Raw genomic sequence first — 24,551 nt, 5'->3', positions numbered from 1 at the left:
GTCACAGGCTCTGCCCGCCCTCTCCCTGGCTGGGCTGGCAGCCTGTGGGGTGTTGGCCTGGCGTGAGGTTGAAACCGTCTTGGGAACCGGGAGTCACGGCCCCGCTCCCAGCCCAGCGTCTGCTGGACCCGCCTCTGGGTCAGTCTGAGCTGTGCCATCTGCCCGAGTGTCCGCTGGTCTCTGGGACCATCGTCCTGTCTGTGAGGCCTGCCCATCTTTCAGGGTGCGGGCACCGGGCCTGCCTGTGTTTCGGGGTGTGGGCATCAGGCCTGCCTGTCTTTTGCGGTGTGGGCATCGGGCTTGCCCGTCTTTTGGGGTGTGGGCGTGGGGCCTCCCCGACGGGGCGCACATTGCACATGCGGGAGTCGCCGCCGCCGCCTGTTTTCCCGGAGGACGGGGGCGCCGTGAAGTCTTGTACTGGAGTTACTGCGAGGTTGCTCGGTGGTTGGAGTGGGCTCCCGGGAGGGCGGGGGGCTCCGGGAGGGCTCTGCTCACAGCCTCCGGGCCTGTGTTTGTCTCCTGCAGAGCAAGTGCATCGGCACCTGGACCAGCACGAGGTGCGGTACCTGCAGTTTGCCTTCCGCTGGATGAACAACCTGCTGATGCGGGAGGTGCCTCTGCGCTGTACCATCCGCCTGTGGGACACCTACCAGGTGAGTGCCCGCCTGCCCTGGGGCCGCCGGGACCCGGATGGGCCTCCCCCACCGGGGGTCTGGCCGTGTCCTCTGCACCCCACCTCCTGTCACGTTCTGCTCTGGGTCTGCTCCCTGCACTTGATTTTGCCTTCAGAGCGTCCTCTCGGTTGGCACGTGGGGTCTTCAAAGTCCATTTCGGGTGTTCTTCTCACTCGGCGAGACGAGCCCGCTGTGGTCTCTCTTGTGGCCGAGGTCCGTCTGTGGCCTGGGTTTGCTGGCGGCTTGCGTCTTGGCCAGGCTGGGGTAGGGGAGGCGGGGAAGCTTGCGGCTCTGCCAGAAACCTTTGCGCTCAGGACTCACACCGTCTGTGTCTTGAGTTACTTCTAATAAAGAGTTTTAAAAAACCACTGACAGATTCGGAGTAATATGAAATTTTCTCCTCTCCACCGATTTTGATGAAATTCATTCTTCAGGAGATTGGGTTTTCTGGAACAGACCGCCTCTGTTCCCTCGAGTGTCGAGTTGCTCATTGCAGCACCTTTTCATTTTGTTGGAGATGTTTGCTGAGGCTGAGGCCGCGCTGGGGGGTCTGCAGGCCGGCCTCTCATCATCGCTCGCAGAGAGCAGGAGGCTGGATGTGTCCTTTACTCTGGGAGGTGCTGGGCGGCAGCCCTTCGGAGGCCGGGCAAGGCAGCCCCAGGCCAAGGGCTTCTTTGCGGGACTGTGGCCGTCCAGGGTTGGGTTCCTGCATGTGCGTGGAGGCGGGAGGCGGGCCAAGCAGGCGGCGAGGGCCCCACCCCGCCCCCATCAAAGGAGCCCTGGGTCTGGGTGGCGCATCCTTCCTGTGGGAGGGGGACCTCCGGTTGCTGCCTGCTGGCCTCCCACTTTCTCCCTGGTCACCTGGGGCAGTGACCCTGAGTTTTGTTTCCTAGTGCTGGCCCGTGTGCCCGGCGCGGGGCCTGTGAGGGTTTGGGGGCTCCGAGAGCCTGTGTTTGCCTGCTTCTCTTCCTTGCAGCTTGTGTGTCCGGTGGTGTTTGCCACAGAAAGTGCAATGACCGGGTAGATGGCCTCCGAATCCCCGCTTTGGTTTTGCTCTTCTAGGTACTTGGCAGCCGCAGCATCTCTCGCCCTCACATTTCCTCGGACGCAAAGCCTTTTGGGGAGGGGGGCACTGTTGGGTGAAGTGGCCGACAGCCTGGCCTATCCATCAAGTCTCATAACGTCACGGAAAACAGACCTTAATATCCTGCGAATTTCGAGCGCTCTCTGTTTGTGGTGGGCGAGGCCGAGATCCTGGCCCCCTTCATTAAACACGGAGTTCCGTGTAATGCTGTCCCCATTACGAGTAAATTAGGTGTTAAGTCAATAGCACTTTGAGGAGCAGAAAACGGCTCAGCGTGGCCGTGGCCCTGCACCACTTCGCTCAGACTCCTAAGAGGTATTAAAACTTTAAGCACAATTGTGGCATCTTTATTGCGTTAATTTTCCTGAGATTAAATTTTGTCAGGAACGGACTCATTTGTGCCACGGACTCATTGTTGAACCGTCAGTACCCTGGTCATAAACCTTTTCATATCTTAAAAATTGGGGGTATTTCTATTTTACAGGCCCAAGTAACCATGAAATTGTATTGCATCTTTTGGCGATGAAAATACATCGTAACCATGGGGCGGCCAACGGGCGATCGCTCGTGCCTTAACGGGTGCTTATTAGCTGGGCCGTTACAGGTTTCTGGAGCTCTTTAATCCCTTGCAGCGCGGCTGCACATCCTCCCAGGACATGTGTCAACCAAAGGTTACCGAGAAGCACCCGCTCGGCCCAGTTTCCACACTAGACGCGGCACGGAAGTGGGGGTGGCGTGAGTCCCCAGCCTGAGAAAAGGCAATTACAGAGCACAGACTGGAGCTCCCGTGGCGGCTCAGGGGGAACGAACACGACGAGTATCTGTGAGGAATCCCTGGCTTCGCTCAGTGGGTTAAGGATCTGGTGTAGCCGTGAGCTGTGGTGTAGGTCACAGATGTGGCTCGGATCCCTTGTTGCTGTGGCTGTGGTGTAGGCCGGCAGCTGCCGCTCCAATTTGACCTCCAGCCTGTGGACTTGCATATGCCGCAGGTGTGGCCTTAAAAAAAAGAAAAACAAAACCCAAAAAACAGCCAACATAGACCATCCAGAAGTGGCTGCAGAGCAAGGAGACAGCTGCTGCTCCCTGGGCTCCATGTGCGGTGGGACTGGGGAGGTGGGTGCTGGCTGCGGGGCCCTCCTGCAGAGCCTGGGCCGTGGGAGGGAGCTGGTGGAAAGGAAGCGTCTTGCCTACGTCTGGACCCGACGCGCGGATTTCAATGACCTGGGAGCGGGGGAGAAGCCTCTGGGCCGTTTGCGGTCGGGTCAGCCCGGAGGCTCCCATGCCTCTTGTGACTCCCTGCCCCTCCCGTCTCCTCCCTGTGGGCCCCGCATGCCTTGCTCTGTGTGGAGGGGCTGCCATCCCTAGTGAGCGGGAGCTGCCTGCGCGTTTCCAGGCTACAGCCACTGCCCCTGCTGTGGTCTGGACGGTGCACGTGAGCTCAGCTCTCTGGGTCCCCCTCCTGGGAGGCTGCAGGTGCCAGGCCTGGGCCGCGGAGAGCTGGGGTGGCCTGGCCGAGAGAGATGCTGGTTGGAGCTGCTCCCTCGACCTCCCCCTCCCCGGAGGAAGGCAGGGCCTTTGGCCTGCGGTGGAGCAGTTTGCCCTGGGGAGCTTGCCGGTGGCTGGAGCGTGAAGCGCAGCCTCAGCCTCTTGAGTGCGGTGCCTCCTGTGTGGCCTCCTGGTGGCTCCTCCAGCATCCTGGGGGTTAGGGCTTCAACCTGAACTGGGGGACCCAGTTCAGTTCACACAGGTGCCCTCCTGGGCTTCTGGAGCACCCCGGCCTGACCTTCGTCACACGGGGTTCGCGCTGTACCACCGCCTCTCTCCCTCTTGCGCATGCCTGCTGGATGGGCTGCGCTCCCCACCCAGAGCCCGCTCTGCGCTCCGGGGCTGCTGCCTGGCCTCAAAAATCCTCCCTTGTCGCCTTTGGGTTCCACGTGTCTCTGTAATTGCTCATCTGCAGAAAAACCAGCCACAATGTGGCCTCTATTTCACTGTAAGCTGGTGGGCCCAGGACGGTGGCCGTGGCTCGGGGCTTGAGGGCCTCTGCCCTGGGGCATCTCCCTGCCACGGCCAGAGTCCTGGGAGGTGGGGGTCTGGGGGCTGCACTCCCTCCCTGTGCCAGGCAGCATTTCATGTCTGGAGGCCTGGTGGGCACAGGTGTCTGCGGGGCCGAACCCCTCCCTGGCCCAGCCCCTCCCCGAGAGCAACCTGAGGCAAAAGCTGCCTCTTTGTCTGAGCTGTTTGACCTCTTCTCTGTCCAGATTTTAGGCCTGTTTTTCTGTTTCTGTGAAAAATGCCGTTGGAATCTTGATGGGCACTTCTTGAGTCTGCAGCTCTCCCTGGACACACAGGCATTTTCGCGGTGTCATTCGTTCCCTGCAAGTACAGAGTGGCTCTCCGTTGAGCTGTGTCTTCTTCAGTCTCATTCATCTGTGTTTTTTCATTTTCAGTGTATAGATTTTTCACTTTCTTGGTTAAATTTATTCCTAAGTATTTTATTCTTTTCAATGCAGTTGTAAATGGGATTGTTTTCCTAATTTCTCTTTCCAGCAGCTCGTTGTTAGTGTATAGAAAGCAACTGATTGTTGTGTGTGTATATATATATTTTAATGCTGTAACTTTTCTGAACTTGTCCCAAGCAAATGAAATCATTGTTTCAGAGAGGTATCCACATGGTTGTGTTCACGGCAGCCGAGATACAGAACAGTGTCAGTGTGTGTGTACACGTCTGTGTGTGTGTGTGTGTGTGCGCGCGCACGGACTCACAGGGGAACAGGATTCAGCCTTCAAGAAGGAGGAGGTCCGAGGGTGTGGCCGGGCTGCTTAGGAAGGTCCAGGGAGAAGAGGAGCAGCGGGTGGAGAAGGGCCTGTAGTGTCAGCCAGGAGAGAGCCCTGGAGCGCCGAAGGTTCTAGAAGGACGGAAACACCCGGGAGGGGAGCCTCTGGGCACTTGAAAAATGTGACCAGTGTGGCCGAGGAACTGAACTTGTTTTTTTAGTTCACTTGGCTTTAACGTGAGCGCCCGGGCAGAGTGGCTGCCTGTGGGGGGCATGGTTCTGGGCAGGGCTGGTGGGGTCGGCGCGCCAGGCCCCCGGGAGCCTGGGCAGCAGCAGGCGGGAGGACCTGGCTGCTGGCAGGTGCAGGTCCGGCGCTGGGGAGAACTCAGGCAATGGCTGGCTGGAGACCGCCCCCCCCCCAGCATCTTCCGAGAGGAGGACCACGTGGGAGGGGCCTGGTGCGGCGGGGGAGCCCCGGGCCCCTCCCGCCCTGGGCCTCGTCCTCATCCCCGGAGCAGGACTCCCGGGGCCCCCGCTGGGCGTCCCGGGTCTCGTCTGCCTGAGTTTCAGGTGAGAAAGGCTGGAGGCCAGACGCAAGGTCACAGGGAGGACAGTGGCTCTGTCACATTTGGGCTGAGCTTTAAAAGTGACATATTCATGAATGTTTTATCTGCAGTGTGACCTTAAGCAGCTTGTCTAACGTCTTCTGGCCTCTGGAGAAAGTTCCTGAAACCTGGGGCTGTTGGCGGAAACCCAGGGGAGGCAGCGGCGTGAGGTGTGTGCTCTGAAGGGGTGGCCCGGGTGCAGGGAGCCGGCGGGGACGCAGAGCCGGGGTGCCCTGGCGAGGGGTAGGGCGACCGTCCCCGGGGTGCGTCTTCGTGGTTGGTGATGTACGTCGCGGCCCAGGGGCTTGAGCTGGTCACCCACCGGGCGTGTGCAGGTGCAGCTGCCTTCGGGGACCCGCGCCTGTGGCCACCCAGCCCCGCAGCACCTTGGGCGGCGGGAGAGCCAGGCTGGGTGGGGAGAGGGATCAGGCCCAGCAACCCTGAGGGTGAGGCAGGCCGGGCCACGGGTTTGCAGGGCTGAGGTGCAGCTCAGGAGGCCGCAAGCCTGTGGCTGGGGGACATGGGGCTGGCGGCAGGTCACAGTTGCCCTGCGGGCAGGCCCTGGGCTGCCGGCTCTGGAAGGCCTGGGGACTGGGCAGATGTGGGGACCGGGTCCCTCGGCCGGGCCTTGCCGAAGCCGTGTCTTCTTCCTGCTGCAGAGCCCGCCGACTGCCTTTGTGCCCCTGCCCCAGGGACGACCTGTGTCCAGCAACCCGGCCCCTGGCATGTCCTGTGTGCCTCTCCCCAGAACCCCGCGGGCTGGACTCCCCTGACGCGGGTTGAGGGCAGAGGGAAGGACTCGTCTGCCTGTCCCTTAACGGAAAAGACTGGTAGATGGCAGCCCGAAGAGCGGGAGGAAGAGCAGAAACCAGGGGGGAGGCCCAGCGAGGCCACCCTGGCTGCCTGGTTCTGCCCTTCGCCAGCCCGGGTTCACAGCCTGGATGTGGCTCGCCCATCTGTGCTTCCCAGGCGCAGATGGTGGTGGTGGCCAGTGTGGGGCCGGGAGGAGGGGCCTGACGTCCCCAGCAGGTCGCTCATTCTGCCTGCCCCATCCCGCTTACACAGGCCTCCTTAACAGGCAGAGGGCAGAGCCAGGGGCAAAGGGCAGGGTGCCCGTGGCACTTCAGGCATTTGTGATGGTGGCTGCCAGGCCTGAGGGTGGGGGCAGGCAGCGTCACAGCAGGACCTTGCTTGCCTCCAACCCTGGGCCCTTGCAGCCCCCACACGGGCACAGGGACCTTGAGTGGGCCTGGGCGCCCTCAGTCTCTTCGCTCTGTATGTGCCCTGGGTGACGTGGGGGCATCTGGTTAACTGACCCCATGCCTGGCGGCACCTGCTGGTCTTTATTCAGGAACAGTGTCGGGGTGGGAATGCCTGGCTGGGGTGCCAGGGGATGCGTTCAGAGAGCTCCTGGAGACATCATGGTTGTGCACGCGGGCCCTGCTCATGACCGCAGAGCCTGGCTTTCTAGACTCTTCCTTCAGGGTCTGGCGTTGCCTCGTAATTACTTGGATTTTTATGTCCTCTGGAAGAAAATCAGAAAGTAAAAATTAGTTTGCACATTGCTTTCAGGAGCTTGGCCGGCGTGTCCGGGAGTGGGGCGTGTTCTCGGGGTTTCCAGTCCAGTTTCCTGTGACCTTTCGTTAACGACTGCGAGGGGGGACAGCGGTCTGCCTGAGGCCCTGGGGCTCACTCAGCATTCCTGGCGGGTGCTGCTCCTTTCTGGCCCCGGGGGACCAGGCGGTGATACGAGGACAGTGTCCTGGGCCAGCTGATGGCCTCCTCTGTCCGGGTGAGTATCAGGATTTTCCGAGTGGTAACTGAGCTCCCGGGCCGACTTCTATGTACTTGACCGTCCAGGGCTGAGAATCCCGGGGAAGCTGCCCAGAGAAGCCCAGGCCCGGCCGCCTTCACTGACCGTCCAGACAGCCTCAGCTGACGCCAGCTGCATTGCCTTACATAAGCCTGTGGACCCGGATTAAATTCTCAGCAGGCCTTCTCCACGCCTTATTTTCTCAAGTTTTCTGTGCTTACAGTTCTCCCTGAGCATATGGTGCAGAAACGTTAGAGAAAAGCAAACCCTCTCCCTCAGATGTCTCCAGCCTGGTGTTTGCAGCCCCATGAAGTGTGCTAGTGTTTCCTTGCCGGCCTTTCTAGGCAGTTCTTTACTTGAAAGTAACAGCCACCTGTTGCATCCGGTCGTGCTGTCTGCCTTTGTTGCACTGTCCTGGCAGGTGCTTCTCCTGCGTCAGTTCACAGTCCTGTAACCATCACTTTAAACGGCTGCACGACATCCTGCCCTGTGTTATCAGCTCCTTAAAGGCGGTGGGGCGTCTGCAGTGTGGTTGTGACTGTGGTGCGATTTCTTTGTGTATTAAGGGTCCCTTAGGACGGATTGGCGGGAGTGGTGTCTGGGGGTGCGTGGAGGCACCTGCTGCTCTGCCTGCATTGTGGGCGGGTGGGGCCGGCGGCACGTGTGATAATCCCTTGACTATTTCCGTGGTTATGTTGCATTTCTCAAGTTTGGGGTGTAGCTTGTCCTCCGACTTTGGCACCTTCACTGTGTCCAAGTGCTGCCTGCAGTGTTGCGTCCACCCACCGGGGCGGCTTCCTGTGCGGGAGGGGCTGGGGCGCAGGGTCCCTTAGGTCACCCTGCGAACCGCCATCACCACGTGAGAGGGGAGACGCGTGTGCACAGGCTGCGGGAGCCTTGCGGGGGTGGGGGCCTTTGGGGACTGGTCTTCTCGGCCGAGCCCCCCTCCCCTGAGCACCTGCCACCTGTCCCCTTGTGTCCATGCCCCTGACGGCTCTTCCTACCGCCGTCCCGTCTGCTCCCAGAGCCACCTCTCCACGTGCTGCAGAGCCTCCTGTGTCCCGAGCAGATGAGGCTCAGAGAGGCCAGTCCTGGGGGAGCAGGGTCCTGCAGGGCTGGCCTTGGCTCGCTGGGTCTCTGTGACCATTAAACCTAATGGCATAAAGGAAAGGACATCAAGGACTCCGTGTGTGTGTGTGTGTGTGTGTGTGTGTGTGTGTGCAGGCGTGCCGGGCAGAGGAGGTCGGGCTGCTGGCTGACCACTCTCACTGCCCCCCAGCCCCTGCCACCACGATGCATCAGGAGGGACTGGCCATCACACCAGGGCTGTGGCCGGGTCACACGCCTCCCTCGCCCTCTTTGAAGCAACCATGCAATGGACACCATTCGGGCCACCTCCCAGCAGAGCGAGTCGGGCCTCAGAATGGGCAGCACTATGTCCGAAGCCACCGGCCTGTGTAGTGAGGCCTGGAGACGGCCCGGCCCCTGTCACCTCCACAACCCGGCACCCCGGCTTCCTGCGGTTTCGTCCGTCCACTCACTGGGCATCTGCTTGTTTGATGCCTGAGGCTGTCCCCCGCCGGGGAGGAGCAGTGGGTAGAGGGTGATGAGAGAAGGGGTGGGGGGCAAGCCGAGACCCCCCGGCAGCTTCGGAGAAACCTTGGTTTTCCATCTGCTTTGTGTTGAAATCATTTGATTTGCAGATAGGATTTCCTTCAAGCTTCCCCCGAGCGTTGAGTTTTGAATGTTTTCGCCCCCACCTTGAGCAAATCCGTGTCCATCACCTGGAGATGCTTGTTTGCCCCGGAGTGGAGGGTAACACAGTCTTTTAAAGCCCGCGAAGAATTGCACATTTCCTAAGAGAGGCTTCCACCGTTTCTGCCGGAGCCTCGGCGGCCTCACGCGGGCTCGGGACTGCTGCTGCCGCCCTGCGGGGCCAGCACGCTTTCCCGGCTTTTGCGCTTTGCAGTAGCAAGAGGGGTCTTATTATTACTTAAGAAAACGCGTGTTTGACAGGGACTGTCCCCCGCTCACCAAAGTGTGCGTTTGGGGTGCCTCGTGGAGCCTCTCTTTTCCGCGTCTCTGCGGAGACGTGTTCTCCTGGCGCCGAGCCCGGGGCGGGGGCACTGCGAACTGCGTGGCCCCAGGGACCCGAGTGAGCAGTGGCCCGTCCTCATCCTAAGTGGCTCGGGGCTCGGGGTTCTGGGAGCTGGTGCTGTGTGGGTGGGACCGTGGCACCTCACACCTGCTCGCCGGGCACGTTCTGCGCACCTGTCAGCTCCGGTTTCGTTCAGACCAGGTCCTCTCGTGACCCCCGCAGGCGCGGCGGGGCTCCCAGAAGCTCCGGCGTCCAGGCCGTCTGACTGTTTTCTGGAGAAGCTGCTGATGGTTCGGCAGGCGAGTCATTTGCCGAATCGCATGGCAGGGAAGTGCTGTCGGAGAGGGCAGGTGATTTCGTTAGGAATCTGCTCACAGCGGCCTGTGCTTTTTGGACGCGTCTCTGTTGTTGAGTGTGAATCACGCCTCTGTCGGCCCTTCTCAGATCTCGTCTTGGAGGCGACACAAAAGGCAGGGGTCACGGTCGTTTCACCTTCAGGGCCTTCTCTCCGCCCACTCGGAGCACACGTGCAGCCCCGACGTGGCGTTCGTGGCCGTTTAAGGTAAGTATCAGGACCTCCGGAACGCACGCGCCTCGTCGTCGTCCGCGTCCCCGCTCGGCCACAGCCCTCTGCCCCCCGGGAGACTCTGGGGCCAGCAGTGCCCACCTGACTGGTCCCCACAGCTGTTCCGGGTGTGCGGGTCCTGCCCCTCTGCCCAGCGGCGGCCCCTCTTTCCCTGGTCCCAGAGTCCCCAGGGCACATGCCCTGTCCGAGGCCTGGCTGCGTGTCCTCTGTGCCCACCGGGGCTCCGCTCTGAGCCCCGGGGAGGGCGGTGTCCGCCTCCGGGGACAGTCGTTGCACAGCGTTAACCTCGGTCTCCAGGGTTTATGCGGAGGGAACCCTTGCGGCACGAGCCCGTGTCGGCTCCCTTCACGCTTTGTCACTGGCTTGAGGTTCGGCCACATTTGCTTTTCGAGTAAGCCTGTGCCTTTTTATTGCCTAGTCTTTTTTTGTTGTAAAGGATGCTTCTTAAACTCCCTAGGCGACTTCCTCCCTGCTCAAGGTTGGGGCGTGGGATGAGCTCGGCCTCCGCCCTCTTTTTCTGGCCGTCAGACCATCTCTGTGACGCGGGGGGTCCTGGCTGTCAGGCAGACTGTGACCGTCCTCGCGATGCTGATTCTCTGAGCCTGGTCCCCAGGGCCTCACCTTGTTAGGAATGCACTTTCTCAGGCCCCACCGGACTTGCTGTGTCGCCATCTCCCCGGTGGGGGGGCCTGGCCACCTGAGTCCCAGCAAGCGCTGAGGAGGTTGGCAGCCACCCCTCTGGGACGGCCGGGAGTTCTGGCCTCGGCCCCCGGTGGTGGCGCGGTTCAGTTGGGGACAGCTGGTGGCCCCTGGCCTGAGACAGCAGTGTGTCCTCTCTGCTTGTGCCCGGGCGTGTGCACTATGGCTTCCTGACACGGTGCCTGGTGACTTCCCTCGCGGTCAAGACGCAAAACAGAAGTAGGTGGACCCCTGAGGTAGGACGTGGAGAGCGGGAAGGGCCTGCTGTCCCTCGCTGTCCCCTGGGCGAGGAGAGGCACCCAGCGGTGTCGCGGGGGCCTCACCCGTTGTTCCCAGTGCCTGTGGGGTGCGTCGCGCAGGGACAGGCAGGCGTCTGGGCTGGTGAAGCCGGGCCTCCTGCCTGTGGGCCGAGGGCGGGTGTGGATTCCCCCGACCCGTCCAGGCAGAGGCCAGGGTGGTAAGGCAGTGGCTTTTCTCAAAGCATTTTCCCTCGGAGTCTAGAGGGAAGCAAACCTGAGTTTCTCTGCTCAGTGTGGACTTGCCCCAGTGCCCGGGACCGGTCTGGTCCACGGCCACACACCTGGGTTGAGCTTTACCGGAGGAAGCCCTGCACCTGGGCCTGAGGGGGCGGCGGTATGTGGGGGGGGGTCTGACCCACAGGCCTGGGCTACCTGCACAGTGAGAGGGGCTTCCGGAGGGGATGTCTGCTCCCCTGTAGTCAACCCAGCAGGCAGCTGCACGCAGAGAACTCGCTAGGTCGGCCTGAAGTCCAAATCACAGTAGCGCAAGGCTTGTGGCCTCCCGGATGCTAAAGAGCCGGGTGTGCGGAGGCCGCTGCATCGGCCTCTAAGCTTTCGGCCTTCAGCAGATGAGGCCTTGTGATGACGGGGTTCCCTCTGGGGAGGAGGACCTGGGGCCACCACCGGCCCCCTGTGTGGCCTCCGCGCCACGCTCTGTGCCAGCGGCCGGGAGCTTCCCATCCTTGGCCGTGCCGTCTTTGCCTTTCACGGCCACTTCCTGGTCCCTGGCCTGGGCTGTGGGGCCCGTAGGCAGGTGGCTCCAGAGTGGGACACACTCGCCTTCTCTGGACCTGGCTTCCGATCCTTGCTCCCGGGCTCTGTAGCTGAGGGGCCTGGTGGTCCTGCCTGAGCCCCCCAGGCCCTTGGCGTGCAGTGGCCAAGGTGGCCAGCCCTCTGGCTGCAAGCCTTGGGTTTCTTGTTCGGGAGGCGGTGTGGGCCTGAGCCCGCCGTGTAACCAATGCCCCGGGTTCCATGACCTTCGGTGGTGAGTTACCTGCCCGGATCCTCAGGCTCAGTAGCCGGGAGAGGGCTCATCAGGGCCCCGCCCCACCCCGCCCCTGCCCCTGTGTATCCCGCTGGGTCTGCTTTCTGAAGTCTCCTCCTCGTGGTGCACCGTGTGCTGGCCCCCGTGGGCTGGCACGTGCAGCGAGAGGTCCCCCCGCCCCAAGGTCGCCATGCTCTGAGCTGACACAGGCCCTGAGATGCTCCTGGAAAGTTGAGGGGGCTGCAGCCAGCCGGGCACAGCCTGGAGCCCCGTGGGAATAAGCCAGAAGCCACTTCCCAACCGACGGGGGCCCCAGCCCGCAGGGAGAGCGGCAGGGACCTCAGGGGAGGGACGGGGCACAAGTAGCACTCGGCTTGCGTGACCAGCCTCCTGGGGCCCCCTGGAGGTACGTGCATGAGGCGGACAGTCTCGAGGAAGAGCCTGGTGGACCTCTGGCGAGCCCACGGAGGCGGAGGACAGGGTGGGTGTGACCCGTGTGCCTGGTGGTTCCCTGGGGCGCAGGAGCCAAGCCCATGCACGGGGCTTCACCCAGATGAGCTTTATTCTCTCTCGGTCTGGAGGCCAGAGGTCTGAAGGTCAGGTGTCTCGGGGCGGGGCCCTCCTGCAACTCTGGTGGGGTGGGGGACGTGTCCACACGGCTCTCCGGGCCTCGGGGTCCCCACGCCTCGGCTGGTGGATGCGTCGCCCCGGCCTCTGCCTGTCGTCACGGCCTTTTTCTCTTGTGCTGCAGTAAACCCAGGATCAGCAAATGGAATCTGCGTCGAGTGTCTGTGCAGACTGGGCTAATTCGGCTCGAGACGGTTAATGTCGGGAAGGATTAAATGGTTCAGTGTGATCCGTGTCACCCCGAGTGGCATTTTCAGGAAAAACCCACCTCCTCTCGTGACTGCCGTGAGTGCTCTGCAACAAGCAAAGCTCTGTGGCTGGGGAGCCCGCCTGGACCCGGCCCCGCCCAGCAGTGAGGCAGAGCTGGCCTCATGCCGTCGCTGTCACCGGAAAGCCCTTGTGGGTTTTCATAACGCAGCGTCGCCACGAGGGCCTTTGATGTCCTTATCCCCAGGATCGCGGGCGCTGTGAGGTGTCAGCAGCGAACGGCTTTTAATTAACTCCCGCGAAGGGAAAGCGTGGACTCCAGAAGTGCCTTTGTCTTCCGCAGCTGACAGCGTCTTTTGAAGAACGTAGGCCTTCCTCTCCATCACCAGGAAGGGGCACATCCGAAGGGGCATCCGTGTTTTCACAAAGCAGAGGCGTCGCGATTCTAAAGGAGCCTCCTCTGGCGCTTCCCTTCCTCGGGCGGGAGGAAAAGGGTGCCAGCCCTGACCTCAGAGTGGTGCTGGCACGGACGTGGTCTCGGGGGCCTTTGTCCCGCCAGGGCCTTCTCTGTCACCCGCCAGGTGCACCAGGACTGGCGGCCTGGGGTGAGGAGAGCATTTCGCCGCCGGGCTTCCGCACGGAGCCCCAGCACCTTCTTTCCGTGTGATGGGCTGAGCCGATGGCCTGGATCCCCGGCGGAGACCAGAGGCAGCGAGTCCTCAGGCTGCCCCCTGATTTTTGGGGGAGAGGGTGAAGGTCTCGAGGGGTCCCCCCGCCCCCCACTCCCCGCTTCCTGTCTGCCGTCTGCTTGCTCTTCTCCGGCTCCGGTGCTGGTTCTCGAGAGGCGACTGCAAAGCCTTCTCTGGGGTTTCCTGAATTGGGGCTGTTCCCCCCGCGGGTCCACGCCCCTGGTTGGCCCTGCCTGACACCAGTTTTAAGAACTCCTCCTACCTGCTCTGTCCCTCCTTCCAGGAGTCTCTCTCCAGGCTGAGGAGGCCTTTGTAGGCCAACCCTGGTGCCAGTTCTTGGAGGCATTGTTTTAAGTGAACCAATCCCGCCTCTTCCTGCGTTCATCCCAGCGATGAAGAAGCCAGACCTGCGGGGGCGGGGTGGGGCGAGCAGGGCGTGCAGAATTGGGCGGGACACAGGAGATGACAGGTGGGGTCTTGCTCCCCCCTGAGGGCTTCCCTCTGTGAGAATGCGGGCGGTCACAATGGGCAGAGGAGCCAGCGACCGGTGCCGTCCCCGGGGCTGCTGTGGGAGGGCCAGGCCTGCCTCCCACTGGCCATTCTTTCCAGCCCAGGGGTGGGGGGGCTTGCCTGCGTCCCCAGGATCAGGCCAGAGCCAGCGGAGCTGCTGCTGGAGCCTGGGCCTCAGGGAGGGACTGTGGCCATTTATGCTGTAACTCAGCGCGCACACACACACACACACACACACACACACTCAGCATGCTTCGCTCAGCATTTGCCCGGCCTCTTAAGGCTCTCCTGGGTCTGCCTTTGAAGGCAGAGGATGTGCCAGTCTCATGTCTCTGGACACGTCTGTCCACCCGTTCGCATGTGATGCTCTGAGTGCCTGTGTGGACACTTGGTCCTGGTGCTGCGAGCTGGCCATTAAGAGACCACGAGAGCTGTCCCCTGCCCCGGGGGCCCTTCGGGTGAGGGGACAGAGGGGAGATGCCCCTTCACCACAGCCAGTAAAAGGTGTCGGTGGGGATGCCAGGGAGGGCAGCTCTGCTGTCCAGGCCACCAGGCAGGCTCCGGTCTCCTTGCTTTGCTTTCTCGGCAGGCCAGCAGTGGGGACCTTGCAGGCAGAAGTCTGGGCGCCAGGCTGCTGGAGCAGGTCCCTGCTGGGAGGCACCACCATCGGGGAGGGGACCCTAACCGCCCCCCGCCTCCCCCCAGCATCCCTGAGGTGAAGCAGACTGACGCTGGGCCGCACCCGGGCCTTGGGCCCCCTCCTCTGCGGTCTGCACAGCAGGACGGGACGCTGACCACGAGGGGCCCCTGGGCGTGGCCTTGGCGTTGCGGTGCCCGCAGCCTCCCCTCTGTCTCCCGGGGACCATCCCCTTCCTTCTAAGATCTTTCTGGGCTGAAACCATCCTGAATCGCGTCAGCCTCCCCTCTGTCTCCCGGGGACCATCCCCTTCCTTCTAAGATCTTTCTGGGCTGAAACCATCCTGAATCGCGTCAGCCTCCCCTCTGTCTCCCGGGGACATCTCTTCTAAGATCCTGGCTGACCAATGCGTCAGCTCCCCTTCCCAATCCCTCCTGGGGCCAGAAACTCCTGTCCGGCTGGCTGCTCCTGATGTCATGGATGTTTTTTGTGATGTTTGGGGCGGGGCTGCTATCATGATGTGTTGAAATTGAATTGATGAATATCTGTGGAAATGGATACGATTGTGTCCTCTTTAATGAGCTAACAATTTCGAGCCGCAATCTCAGCAGTGCTATTGTTTAGCAGAAAAGGAGACATGCAAATGAGGCCGGGGCTGGATTGTGGTGGGAACAATGCTGGCAGTCTCTTTATTGGACCCATTAATTAATTCCCCATCAGCCAGTTTCCCTGGGAATGAACTGGAAAAATAATTAAAATGATACATGAGGTAAAGAGTTTAGAAATTCAAAAGGTGAAGGCAAGAATTAGTTTAATACATAATTAGACATATTATTTGTGACTGTACGTTTTTTTAAGCGTGGTTCACTGAGGCAGTGGGGTCCTATTTTTGGTCCTGGATGGCATAAATACCACATGGGGCTGTTTTTCAACTCATAAAGGCTCATAAATTTCCTTAATGACATTAAGTGGCTAATTATATTGTACGCTGTTAAAATAACTCCAATTCCAAAATCTAATAATACAGCAAAAGTTGCAAAAGCAAGTTTTTAAGGTAGTTAATTTGACTAAATTACCAAGTGAAACTCTGGGTGCTCGGACCAAATGGAAGGAGTTTCAGCCAAGACTCTCCAGGTTCACGTTCTCCTTGTTGTAACTTTGATGAACCGAGAGAGGATGAACTTGAACGCCACCCGCCGTCGCTGTGCGTGGTGCTGGCAGCAGGGTCCCAGCTGCCCGCGGTGTCCGTGGCTCTCCAGAGCAGGCTCACCCATCAGCCCACGCGTGTCCACTGTGCCATCCTGGCGGCTCGGCCACAGTCGCAGGGTCGTAGGTGTCGGGCTCCAGGGAGAGCCGTGAGCCTGCCCTTGGCTGGTGCCCACGCGTTTGAGCTCCTCCTGATCTGGCCAACGTCCTCCCACGTAGGTCCCCGCCGCCGCCGCCGCCGGGAGGACCCGCAGCTCCCGCCGTGCCTGCACTGCTCACCCAAGTTGTTCCTGCGCCTCCCTGTTATGGTGAATTATGTGCTGAAGACGGCCCGCAGCTCCAGTCCTGGGAAGCTTAGGGGATAAACATTTCTTTTTTCTTCTTTCTTTTTTTTTTTTGCTTGTTTAGGGCTGCACCTGTGGCATATGGAGGTTCCCAGGCTAGGGGTTGAATTGGAGCTGTTTTGCCGGCCTACGCCACAGCCACAGCAACACCAGATCCAAGCCGCGTCTGCCACCTACACCATAGCTCACGGCAACGCCGGATCCTTAACCCACTGAGCGAGCCCAGGGATCGAACCCGCAACCTCATGGTTCCTAGTTGGATTTGTTTCTGCTGCGCCACAGCAGGAACTCCATGGTATAAACATTTTTAAAGGTTATTGACATTAAGTTTGAACCTATACTAAAGCTCTTTTTTTTAAAAAAATAGGCAACTTCAAACTATTTATTTATTTCCTTATTTACTTACTGGCTGAGGCTGTGGCATATGACAGTCCCCAGGCCAGGGATCAAACCCCTGCCACACCTATGACCTGAGCCACAGCGGTGCCAACATCAGATCCTTAACCGCTAGGCCATCAGGAAACTCCTTAAATCACTTTAGAAGCTAGTCTCCTGAACTATTGGAGAAAAGCATAAAAACCACAATGAGAAAAAAAAGAGAGAAGCAGCAGCAGCAGCAGCACCTCTGAAGAGCCCAGTGGGCGGCTGCTGTCATAAGCCCTTGCACCTGGTACATCGCTGTCCCGCACCTGCGGGGAGCTGGGCTCCTCCTGCATCTTCATCTGAGCTCTTGCGGCTCAGGGTGGGGCTGGCCGCTGTCCTGAGGTCTCCTAGGCACAAAGCCACCGCAGGTTGGCCTTCAGAACCCGGTCCTCCCACTGGACCTGACGGGGCCGTGGCCATCTGTGTGGCCCTCGGCCCGTTGCTGCCGGTCCCCCTTGCTTTCAGGTGGCAGTGCGGGCCCCTCTCCGTTCCGCTCCACCCGAAGTGCCGGGCGCTCCTGGGCCTCCCTGGGTCGGCCCCGCTTGGGGGTCGGCTGTACCCCACCTTCATTGCTGCTTTTACAGTAGGAATTTAAATGGGAAACCCTTGGCTGGGGGTGGAGGGGAAAATTCAGCCCTGCCAGGGCCATGCTTTCCTTTTAAATGTGTCTCTGTCCACATTCATCAAGCCACGATTTGATGTGTCAGCCTAAAAACACTCGTTGATGCTTTATGGCTGTGGTTTGTTGAAGTTCTGGGAAAGAGGAAAACAAATAAGCGAGTCCTAATAAATAAAAGTGATCTCCTCATTTGAATTTGAGTCCAGAGAGTCCATCTGATGCAGACATCAATCTTTCCTCTGGAAGGGAGGGCGGAGCGCCCGCTGTGCGTCCCGCGGGGCTCTGATGAGAAGCCGCTTGGCCGGGCCCAGCCGCCCTCCCCGGAGACCACCTGCCCGTCTTCCTGCAGCTCACACACGGGGCTTCGCGCGGAGCCCTGCTGCGCCCCCTTGGCCCTGGGGGCCTCATTGTGTGGCACGTGCGCCTCCCCGGTGGGTGAGCACGTGGTGGCGACTCAGAGCCCTTGGGAGGTGGGCTTGTCCCTGCAGTGCCCCAGGAGGCTGAGGTGTGGGGGAGCCGCTGAGCGGAGTGGAGGGAGCAGCCAGCGGGGGGGGTGGGGGGGCGGGGGCTGCCCTGTTCAGGAGCTGGCCTCAGGGGCTAAAGCTCAGATTCCCTAGGCCAGATCCCCGCTTCGCCCCCGTGGCCACTCTGCCTCGTTTGCTGGCTCCCCAGCAGAGGCTACTGTGTGTACCTGGAAACAAGCCCTGGAGCCTCTCATCAGGGCAGCGTGCTGCCTGATCCCACACTTGGCTGGAAGTGACCTACCAAGGTGGCTCGACACAGGGATCCCCTGCTGGGTTTCAGCTGCAGGGACACCAGCGGCGCTCCCACTGCTTCCAGGTGCCACTGTCTTCACACCCACTGTGCAAACCTTGAGGGTGGGGCTGCCGGCTGGGCTCCGGCCCAACACCTGCACAGGGCCTTGCACGCTGGCATCCACAGGGACTGCACAGGGAGGCGGTGGGTGCCCGGCAGCCCTGGTCCGACTTACCTGATATCCCGTAGGGCCCACTCATAAACACCTGCCAGACCTTGTCTGGGGGGCGATCCTGCAGCCCTGTCCCCCAGCCTCGCCGCTGTGCCCCGGTCATACCTCTCACGGACTGGTTCAGCAGATCAGGCTCTGCTCTGCCCACCAGGGGCTCCCGGCTGTGGACGGGCCCTACCTCCCAGTGAAGGACGGATGGCTCCGGCAGCTTCGTGGTCCTGGGGTCAGATTTGAATGTAAAACTGAAAAGTTCTAAATTTATTGAAGGCTTTTTCTTTGGGGGCTGGAAATATGCAATAGATTTTCTATCCCTCTCGATTCTCTCTTAAAATTTAATGCTGCCATAAAAATGATGGATAACAAATTATTCCAGGAAAAATGATACTGAACGACTCTTCTAACTGTTGAAGCAGAAGCAGAGACTTGGCGAGGAAATATAACCCAGAAAACTCACCAGGAAATGGGAAATCATGTCCTTTGTGAAAACCACCACTGCCTAATGTTGTTCCAGGCTGTAGAAAACAATTTTTATTCAAGGTGTTGAAGTACTGAATCTATTCTCTGCCGTTGGCACCTTATTCACGTAGGAACCTCATGCCTTTCTGGAACTCACTGTGCAGCCCTTCCTCCCGAAACATCGCAGGACCCAGCAAAGGAGAGGGAAAGTCAGGCCAACCTTAAAACTGAAGTCAGAACATTCCCATGTGCCAGCCTGTGCCCGGTAGTCCCCTGAGCCTTCCTCAGCCTCCTTACTGCCTCTTTCCAGAAAGTTCCACCAACAGGTGGTTAATGCTGTGGATGACTGGGCCCAGGGCTGCCCCACCTGATGCAGTGATGGTGGCAGGAAGCTGACCTGCCAGCCAGCCGGACCACAGGCCAGCGGGAGGGAGGCACCCCACCCACCGTAGGCCAAGGAGGTTCGTGCAGGGCCAGCAGCCCATGTTCCTGGCTGGGCCTTGGGGACATCATTGCGTGGTCGGCTTTTAAAAAGCATGGTAGGAAAAGGCAGTGATTCAGACTCGCCATCCTGACTGTGTCGTACCCAGAGCAGTGGTGCCGATGGGGACCGTGCTGTGCCTCCCGGGCCAGGCATCCAGGCCAGGTCGTGGCTTACGTGGAGCCCCCGCTAGCGGCGGGATGAGATAGCCTGGGTCGGCGCCTGGGGGACCCTCCTTTCCCCCGGGCAGGTCGCCACATCTCTCAGGAGAACTCAGGGAAAGGCCCGGCCAGTATCAGCCATCTCCAGTTGGAAGCGTCCCCATGGCAACGCAGGAGGTGCTGGAAGCAGGCACTTGTTATTTCTGAGTCTTGACCCTTCCCAGGCAGCTCCGCGGTCTCCTCTGGAGACAGGCTCATTTGTGAAATGTGCCTCTCATTGTTCCTAAGCGACATCCACTCGAGTGAGTAATTTACTGTTTGTGTGGGTTTGGAAGAACAGAGGCAGTCTGTCAAATGCCCTTTCTCCACACACTTACCATTCGCTTCGTCAGGCTGCTGTCCGTCGCTGGGTTCTCAGGGAACTGGCAGGAGCCTGTAAGCGGTGCTGTCTCGTTCTGTTGGTCTGTGGGTCCCCTGTCTCAGGAGCGTCCTGCCCTCCGAACATCTGTCCCACACCTTCGTGCCTAGTCACCTGCCCTGGTGCCTCTCCCGTCCACCAGACAGAGCCAGAGCCTCAGGCCGCCGTCAGGGGTCTTCGCCATCCAGCCCCATCCTCCGCGTCCAGCCTCCTTCATCAGGGCTCTGGGGAATGTCTGCTGCAGGTCAGCCCGGGCCGGGGGGGTTGGGGAAGGGGAAGCACAGAGGCCAGGGGACTCGGTCCCTGCCACTCTAGGCTCACCCCCGCTTGGGGAAATCAGATTGAACGGAAGGGTGCTCTTAAGAGCCCCAGTGCAAACCCACATCCCTGCGCCACTTCCTGTGTGGTCAGAGGCCGCCAGAGCTTTAAATATCGCATGGTCCTCAGACCCGCAGGGATGCTGTAGACTTTGAAAAGCAGACTGTACCTGCAAGCAAGTCTGCAGGAAGCAGAGGCATCCCAGAGGTGCAAGTTGAAATGGGGGGGGCGGGGCGGGGGGGGTGCTGCCCATCTCCAGGCTTGGGTTTGAACTCACGCTTGGGCCAAGAGATTGACCTTGCGCCCTTCCAGGTTGGGGATGCAAGCTAGGGCGCACAGGTGAAGCCAGAGCACTGAAGGCGGGTCTCTTGGACAAAGGGCAAGGGTTGGCTTAGAAGGAAAAAGTGCACGGCGGCCTGGGAGCCGCCTGGGTGTGCCTCCGTCCCGGGAGGGCTCTCAGGTGGGGGTGTTTGAAGGGACGTTCTTCCCTGGGCCACACACAGCCCCTGAATTGAGGGACACCGCATAACCTGGAAGCCAGAAAACCGAGCAGTTAGCGTAAGATGTTAGAGGCTGTTAGTATCACTGGGACACCTAGCATAATTGTAGGTGGAGATTTTAATTTTCCCATCTCGGTGATGGATAAAATAGGCCAAAAATCAGTAAAGATAAAGGCGACGTAGAAATATCATCAGGCACCTTGCTCCATCTCATTAATAATGCAACGAGTGGAGATGTCCAGCCGCATTCTTCTCTAGTTCACAGTGAGCAGTAACCGCGGTCGTTTATTCTTGGGCCGTGGAACAAGTCTGAAAGTTTAAAACGATTGAAATGATACAGAATGTGTTATTTAATCGTAATTGAATTAAGTTAGACATCACTAAGCATGCTGTCTAAAATTCTCCAAAGTTTTGAGAATTAGGTAGTACGCCTTTAAAGAAACCTCGAGTCAAGAAACCAGAGGGAAATGAGATGGTATTTTAAACTGAATGAATAATAAAAATGCAACATTTGAATTTGTAGTATGCAGCTAAAGCAGTGCTAGGAGAGCTAACATATTGCTGTAAATCCATACATCAGAAAAGAAGAAGGATTTAAAATCAGCAATTTTAGTTTCCACCTTCAGAAGCTAGAAAAAGAAGAGAAAATTAATTTCCAAGTAAGCAGAAGGAAGGACATAAAAATGAAAAGGGCAGAAATCAATAAAATAGAAGATGGGCAGGCAGTAGAGGAAACCAACAGATTCAGAAGCTGGTTTAATAGAAGGTTCAGTAGCACCGAGAAATCTCCAGCTATAGGCCAACAAAAAACCCACAAATCAAAACAGGGGGGTGGAGGGAAGCCAATATCATGAACAAAGAGGGGGCATCACTACAGAGCCTACAGATACTTCGCAGCTAATGAGGGAACATTATTAACAACGTTACACTAGTAAAGTTAACCACCGAGAGGAAACAGATCCCTGGAGGACACAGACGGTCAAACTTTGCAGGGAAACAATAAGCCTGAGAAGCCCCGTATTCATTAAAGAAATGGCTTCCTCATTAAGAACCTTCCTGCAGCGACAGCTGCAGGCCTAGGTGACTTCACAGGCCAACTTGCAAATACTTAAGCAAGAAATAGTACCGATCTCACACGAATTCGGAGTGCCGGAGGAGGAGGAGGGGACATGCCTTAGCTCTTTTTATTTATTACTCGGCGTAACTAAGATAAGAAAAGCAAATTAGAAACCGGTGCAGAAATTTTTGATGGAACATTAGCAAATTGAATGAGTAAATCATAAAAATAAAGGTACATTGATCAGGGGATTTATCTCAGGCATGCCAGAGGATTGGTTTAACATCTGAAAATAAATCAGTGTAATTGATCACATTGACAGAGTGAGGGGGCACACTGTAGGATCACGTCAAGAGATGCGGGGGCGGGGGGGAGCATTTGACAGGATTCAGCACCCACTCACGGAGAGAATAAATTAGAACTAGAAGAACGCTTCCTCTGCAATAAAGGGCATCTGCAGAATCCTACAGTGTCCACCTGTTTAATGGTGAAGTTCTCAAATGCTTGCCCCTTCAGCTGAGAACTAAGCAAGAATATTTGCTCTCACCACTTCTGTTCAGTATTGTGCTAGAAGGTCTAGCCCGGGCTCTCGGGAATGAAAATGCAGTAAAGGGATGATGATTGGAAAGTGAAAAGTTAAATTGTCCTTACTGATCGCATAAGTAGAAAATCCTAAAGAGTCTGGAAAAAAAAAAAAAACCTAATAAAGATGCTGGATACAGGTTAGTATGCAAAACTCGATTGTATTTCTATATATTCACAGCGAATGATTAGAAAATGAGAGTTAGAGAACCATGCTGCTTATACTCTGAAATTCGTAAAAATACTTACGGAGAATTTGAACCGAAGATACTTAGGTTTTTTACATTAAAAATTGCAAAACATTGCTGAGAGAAATGGAAGGAATATTTGGTGAGATATACCATGTTTCTAAGTCAAACGGCTTGATATTAAGATATGAATTGCCCCAATGGATCCGTGGAGTCAGTGCCATCCCGGTCCTATTCTGTCTGGCTTTTCTGTAGAAATGAGCATGTGTGTTCTGAAATGTACATGGAAAGCAAAGGCCCTAACATGCCACATTCACAGCATTTTGTTAAGAGACGCAGGACGTTGGAGAGGTCTTGATTTCAAAATGTCCCACGGGGGCTGCAGAAGTCGAGGCAGGGTTGACGTGAGACGAGATAAGAGAGCAACGGAACCAGGTCAAGTCCAGACTAGGTAAGAGGCACTGGGAGAAGTATTTATCATACATAATCTGACAAAGGCTCCTATCCAGGGCGTCTAAAAATTCCCGTAGCTCAGTATTACAAAGACAAATAGCCCAATTAAAAGATGGACAAAAGACACAGGCATTTCACAGCAGAAGATAGATGAATGGCCAGTAAACACTCGAAAAAGAACTCCACATCATTAGTCATCAGGGAAATGCAAATTCAACCGCAGGGAGGGACCCTGGGAAAGAATTGGCAGCGCCAAGCACTGGCACGTATGCGAAGTCGTATACGAGGCTGGCGGGACTGTTCAGTGGCACTGCCTCTTGGGGAAACGGGCGGTTTCTCGTGAAACTCAGCTGGCATCTGCCCTCTGACCCAGCCGCTCCCTTCCCAGGTCCTTACACCAGAGAGATGGACACGTGTGTTTCCGCCGGCGCACACCTTGTAGTGTGACCGAAGCGGCTTTAGTCCTACTGGCCCAAACTGGAAACGACTCCAGTTTCTATCGCAGACGGGTAAACAAATCCATCCAGTGGAGCGTACTATTTCAGGGATCTCCGAAACATCGGGGAGCCAGCAAAAGCCGAACACACATGCATGCCGCCTGAGCCCGCATCTCTGAGGTTCGAGACCTGGCGAAATGGATCGGCCGCAAGAGCCCAGCAGGGCAGCGCCTCCTCTGGCCGTGCTGAGCCCCGGGCAGGGCGCCTTAGGGATGCTCATTGTGCTGTATTTTACTTGGCAGAACTCATCAGACCGTGCCCTTAGGTTTCTGTATTTCTCCTCATGTAGATCCTACGTTACAAAAAGCTAACACAGTTTTAATAGTACTGGCTAGAAATACTCAGAATTAAAAAAAAAAAAAAGCAACCCTCCGGAAAACCGTAAAACGAAATGAAGACAGTCAAAAACCCGTGGACCCAGGGCAAGGAAAACACTGAAGCCATATTTTTAAATTTTAATCTTAATTTGTTTTAAAGTTTTATTGAAGTAGAGTTGATTTATGATGCTGTGATCATTTCTGCTGTGTAACAGTGATTCAGCGGTACAGGTACCGTATTTTTAAAACTCTTTTAAGCCTGAGCCTTAGCAAGTACTCGGGACAGAAGGGAGGGTTCATGGCAGGCGCTGAGGTTGGGAGGAGAGCCCCCTGGGAAATCAGCCCCCCTCCTGGGGGCCCCCAAACCTGAGTCCTCAGGGTCAGGCTGTTGTGACAGCCGGGCCCCGTGCCAGGACCCTCAAGCCCAGCTGTTGTGCGCGTGTGTGTGCACGCGTGCCTGTTCGCAGGGAGGGTCCGAGGGCCCCGTGCTTAAGTGTGGCGGGAACACGATCACATCTCAGGGCGGCGTCGGGAGCTAACGACTGAGCACCGTCACACGTGCCGGCGGGAGTGTCAGCAATCAACACGTCAGAAAATAATTTGGTTTTCCTGGGAGCATGGAGGAAGTGCGTTCTCCACCCGGGTAGCCCGCGCCTGGGGTCGCGCCTGGGTGCCGGATCCTCAGGGCTATGCTGTCCCTCGCCACGGGTGGCTGTTTAAATGACCACGCGTCCGAATTGAAGGAGTTGAGAAGCTGAGGTCCTGAGGCCCACTCGGCCCCTCTCAGGTCCCTGGGACCCCGAGTGGCTTGTGGCTGAGGACTGGACAGCCTGGACCTGAGACGGCTCCGTCGTCGCCCAGTTCCGCACGTGCTGTGGTTCTCAGGCGTGGTCCTCGGGCCAGCACCCGGCAGCTGTTAGACCCAACGGTCTCCTGGGTCAGACGTGCTGGGGTGGCCTCTGCCTGCTTCTGGAGAGACTCTTCGTGTGCATGAGGGCCCCCGTGGAACGGACCCGTCGGTGGCGTGGACGCATGAGCCGTGGCGCCTCGCCCAGCGGTGGGAAGTGGTGATGATGCGTAGCCACGCGAAGCCCCAGGAACGCGTTTCGGGGCCATCGTGTCGAGCAAACGGAGTCCTCGACTCACTCGCACCTTGCGCTCCGCTGATCTCAGGTTCGGTCCAGCAGGACGCAGAGCAGAGACAAGGAAGTCAAGGAAATGGGAGACACGCTTTGAGACGGTGTTTGCTGCGG

At 58.2% G+C, this 24,551-nt stretch overlaps 1 protein-coding gene across 1 annotated transcript in view; it reads left to right on the top strand.

Annotated features, from left to right (window-relative positions):
• The window catches only part of TBC1D22A (TBC1 domain family member 22A), a 258,394-nt gene that overhangs the window by 185,826 nt on the left and 48,017 nt on the right, over positions 1-24,551 (top strand). Inside the window, 1 exon segment of the mRNA XM_021091361.1 lies at positions 526-653. Coding sequence (XP_020947020.1) covers positions 526-653 — 128 coding nt within the window.

The sequence above is a fragment of the Sus scrofa genome, chromosome 5 (assembly GCF_000003025.6).
Source record: "Sus scrofa isolate TJ Tabasco breed Duroc chromosome 5, Sscrofa11.1, whole genome shotgun sequence".
Classification (NCBI taxonomy): domain Eukaryota; kingdom Metazoa; phylum Chordata; class Mammalia; order Artiodactyla; family Suidae; genus Sus; species Sus scrofa.
This window is presented reverse-complemented; position numbering and strand designations above follow the sequence as displayed.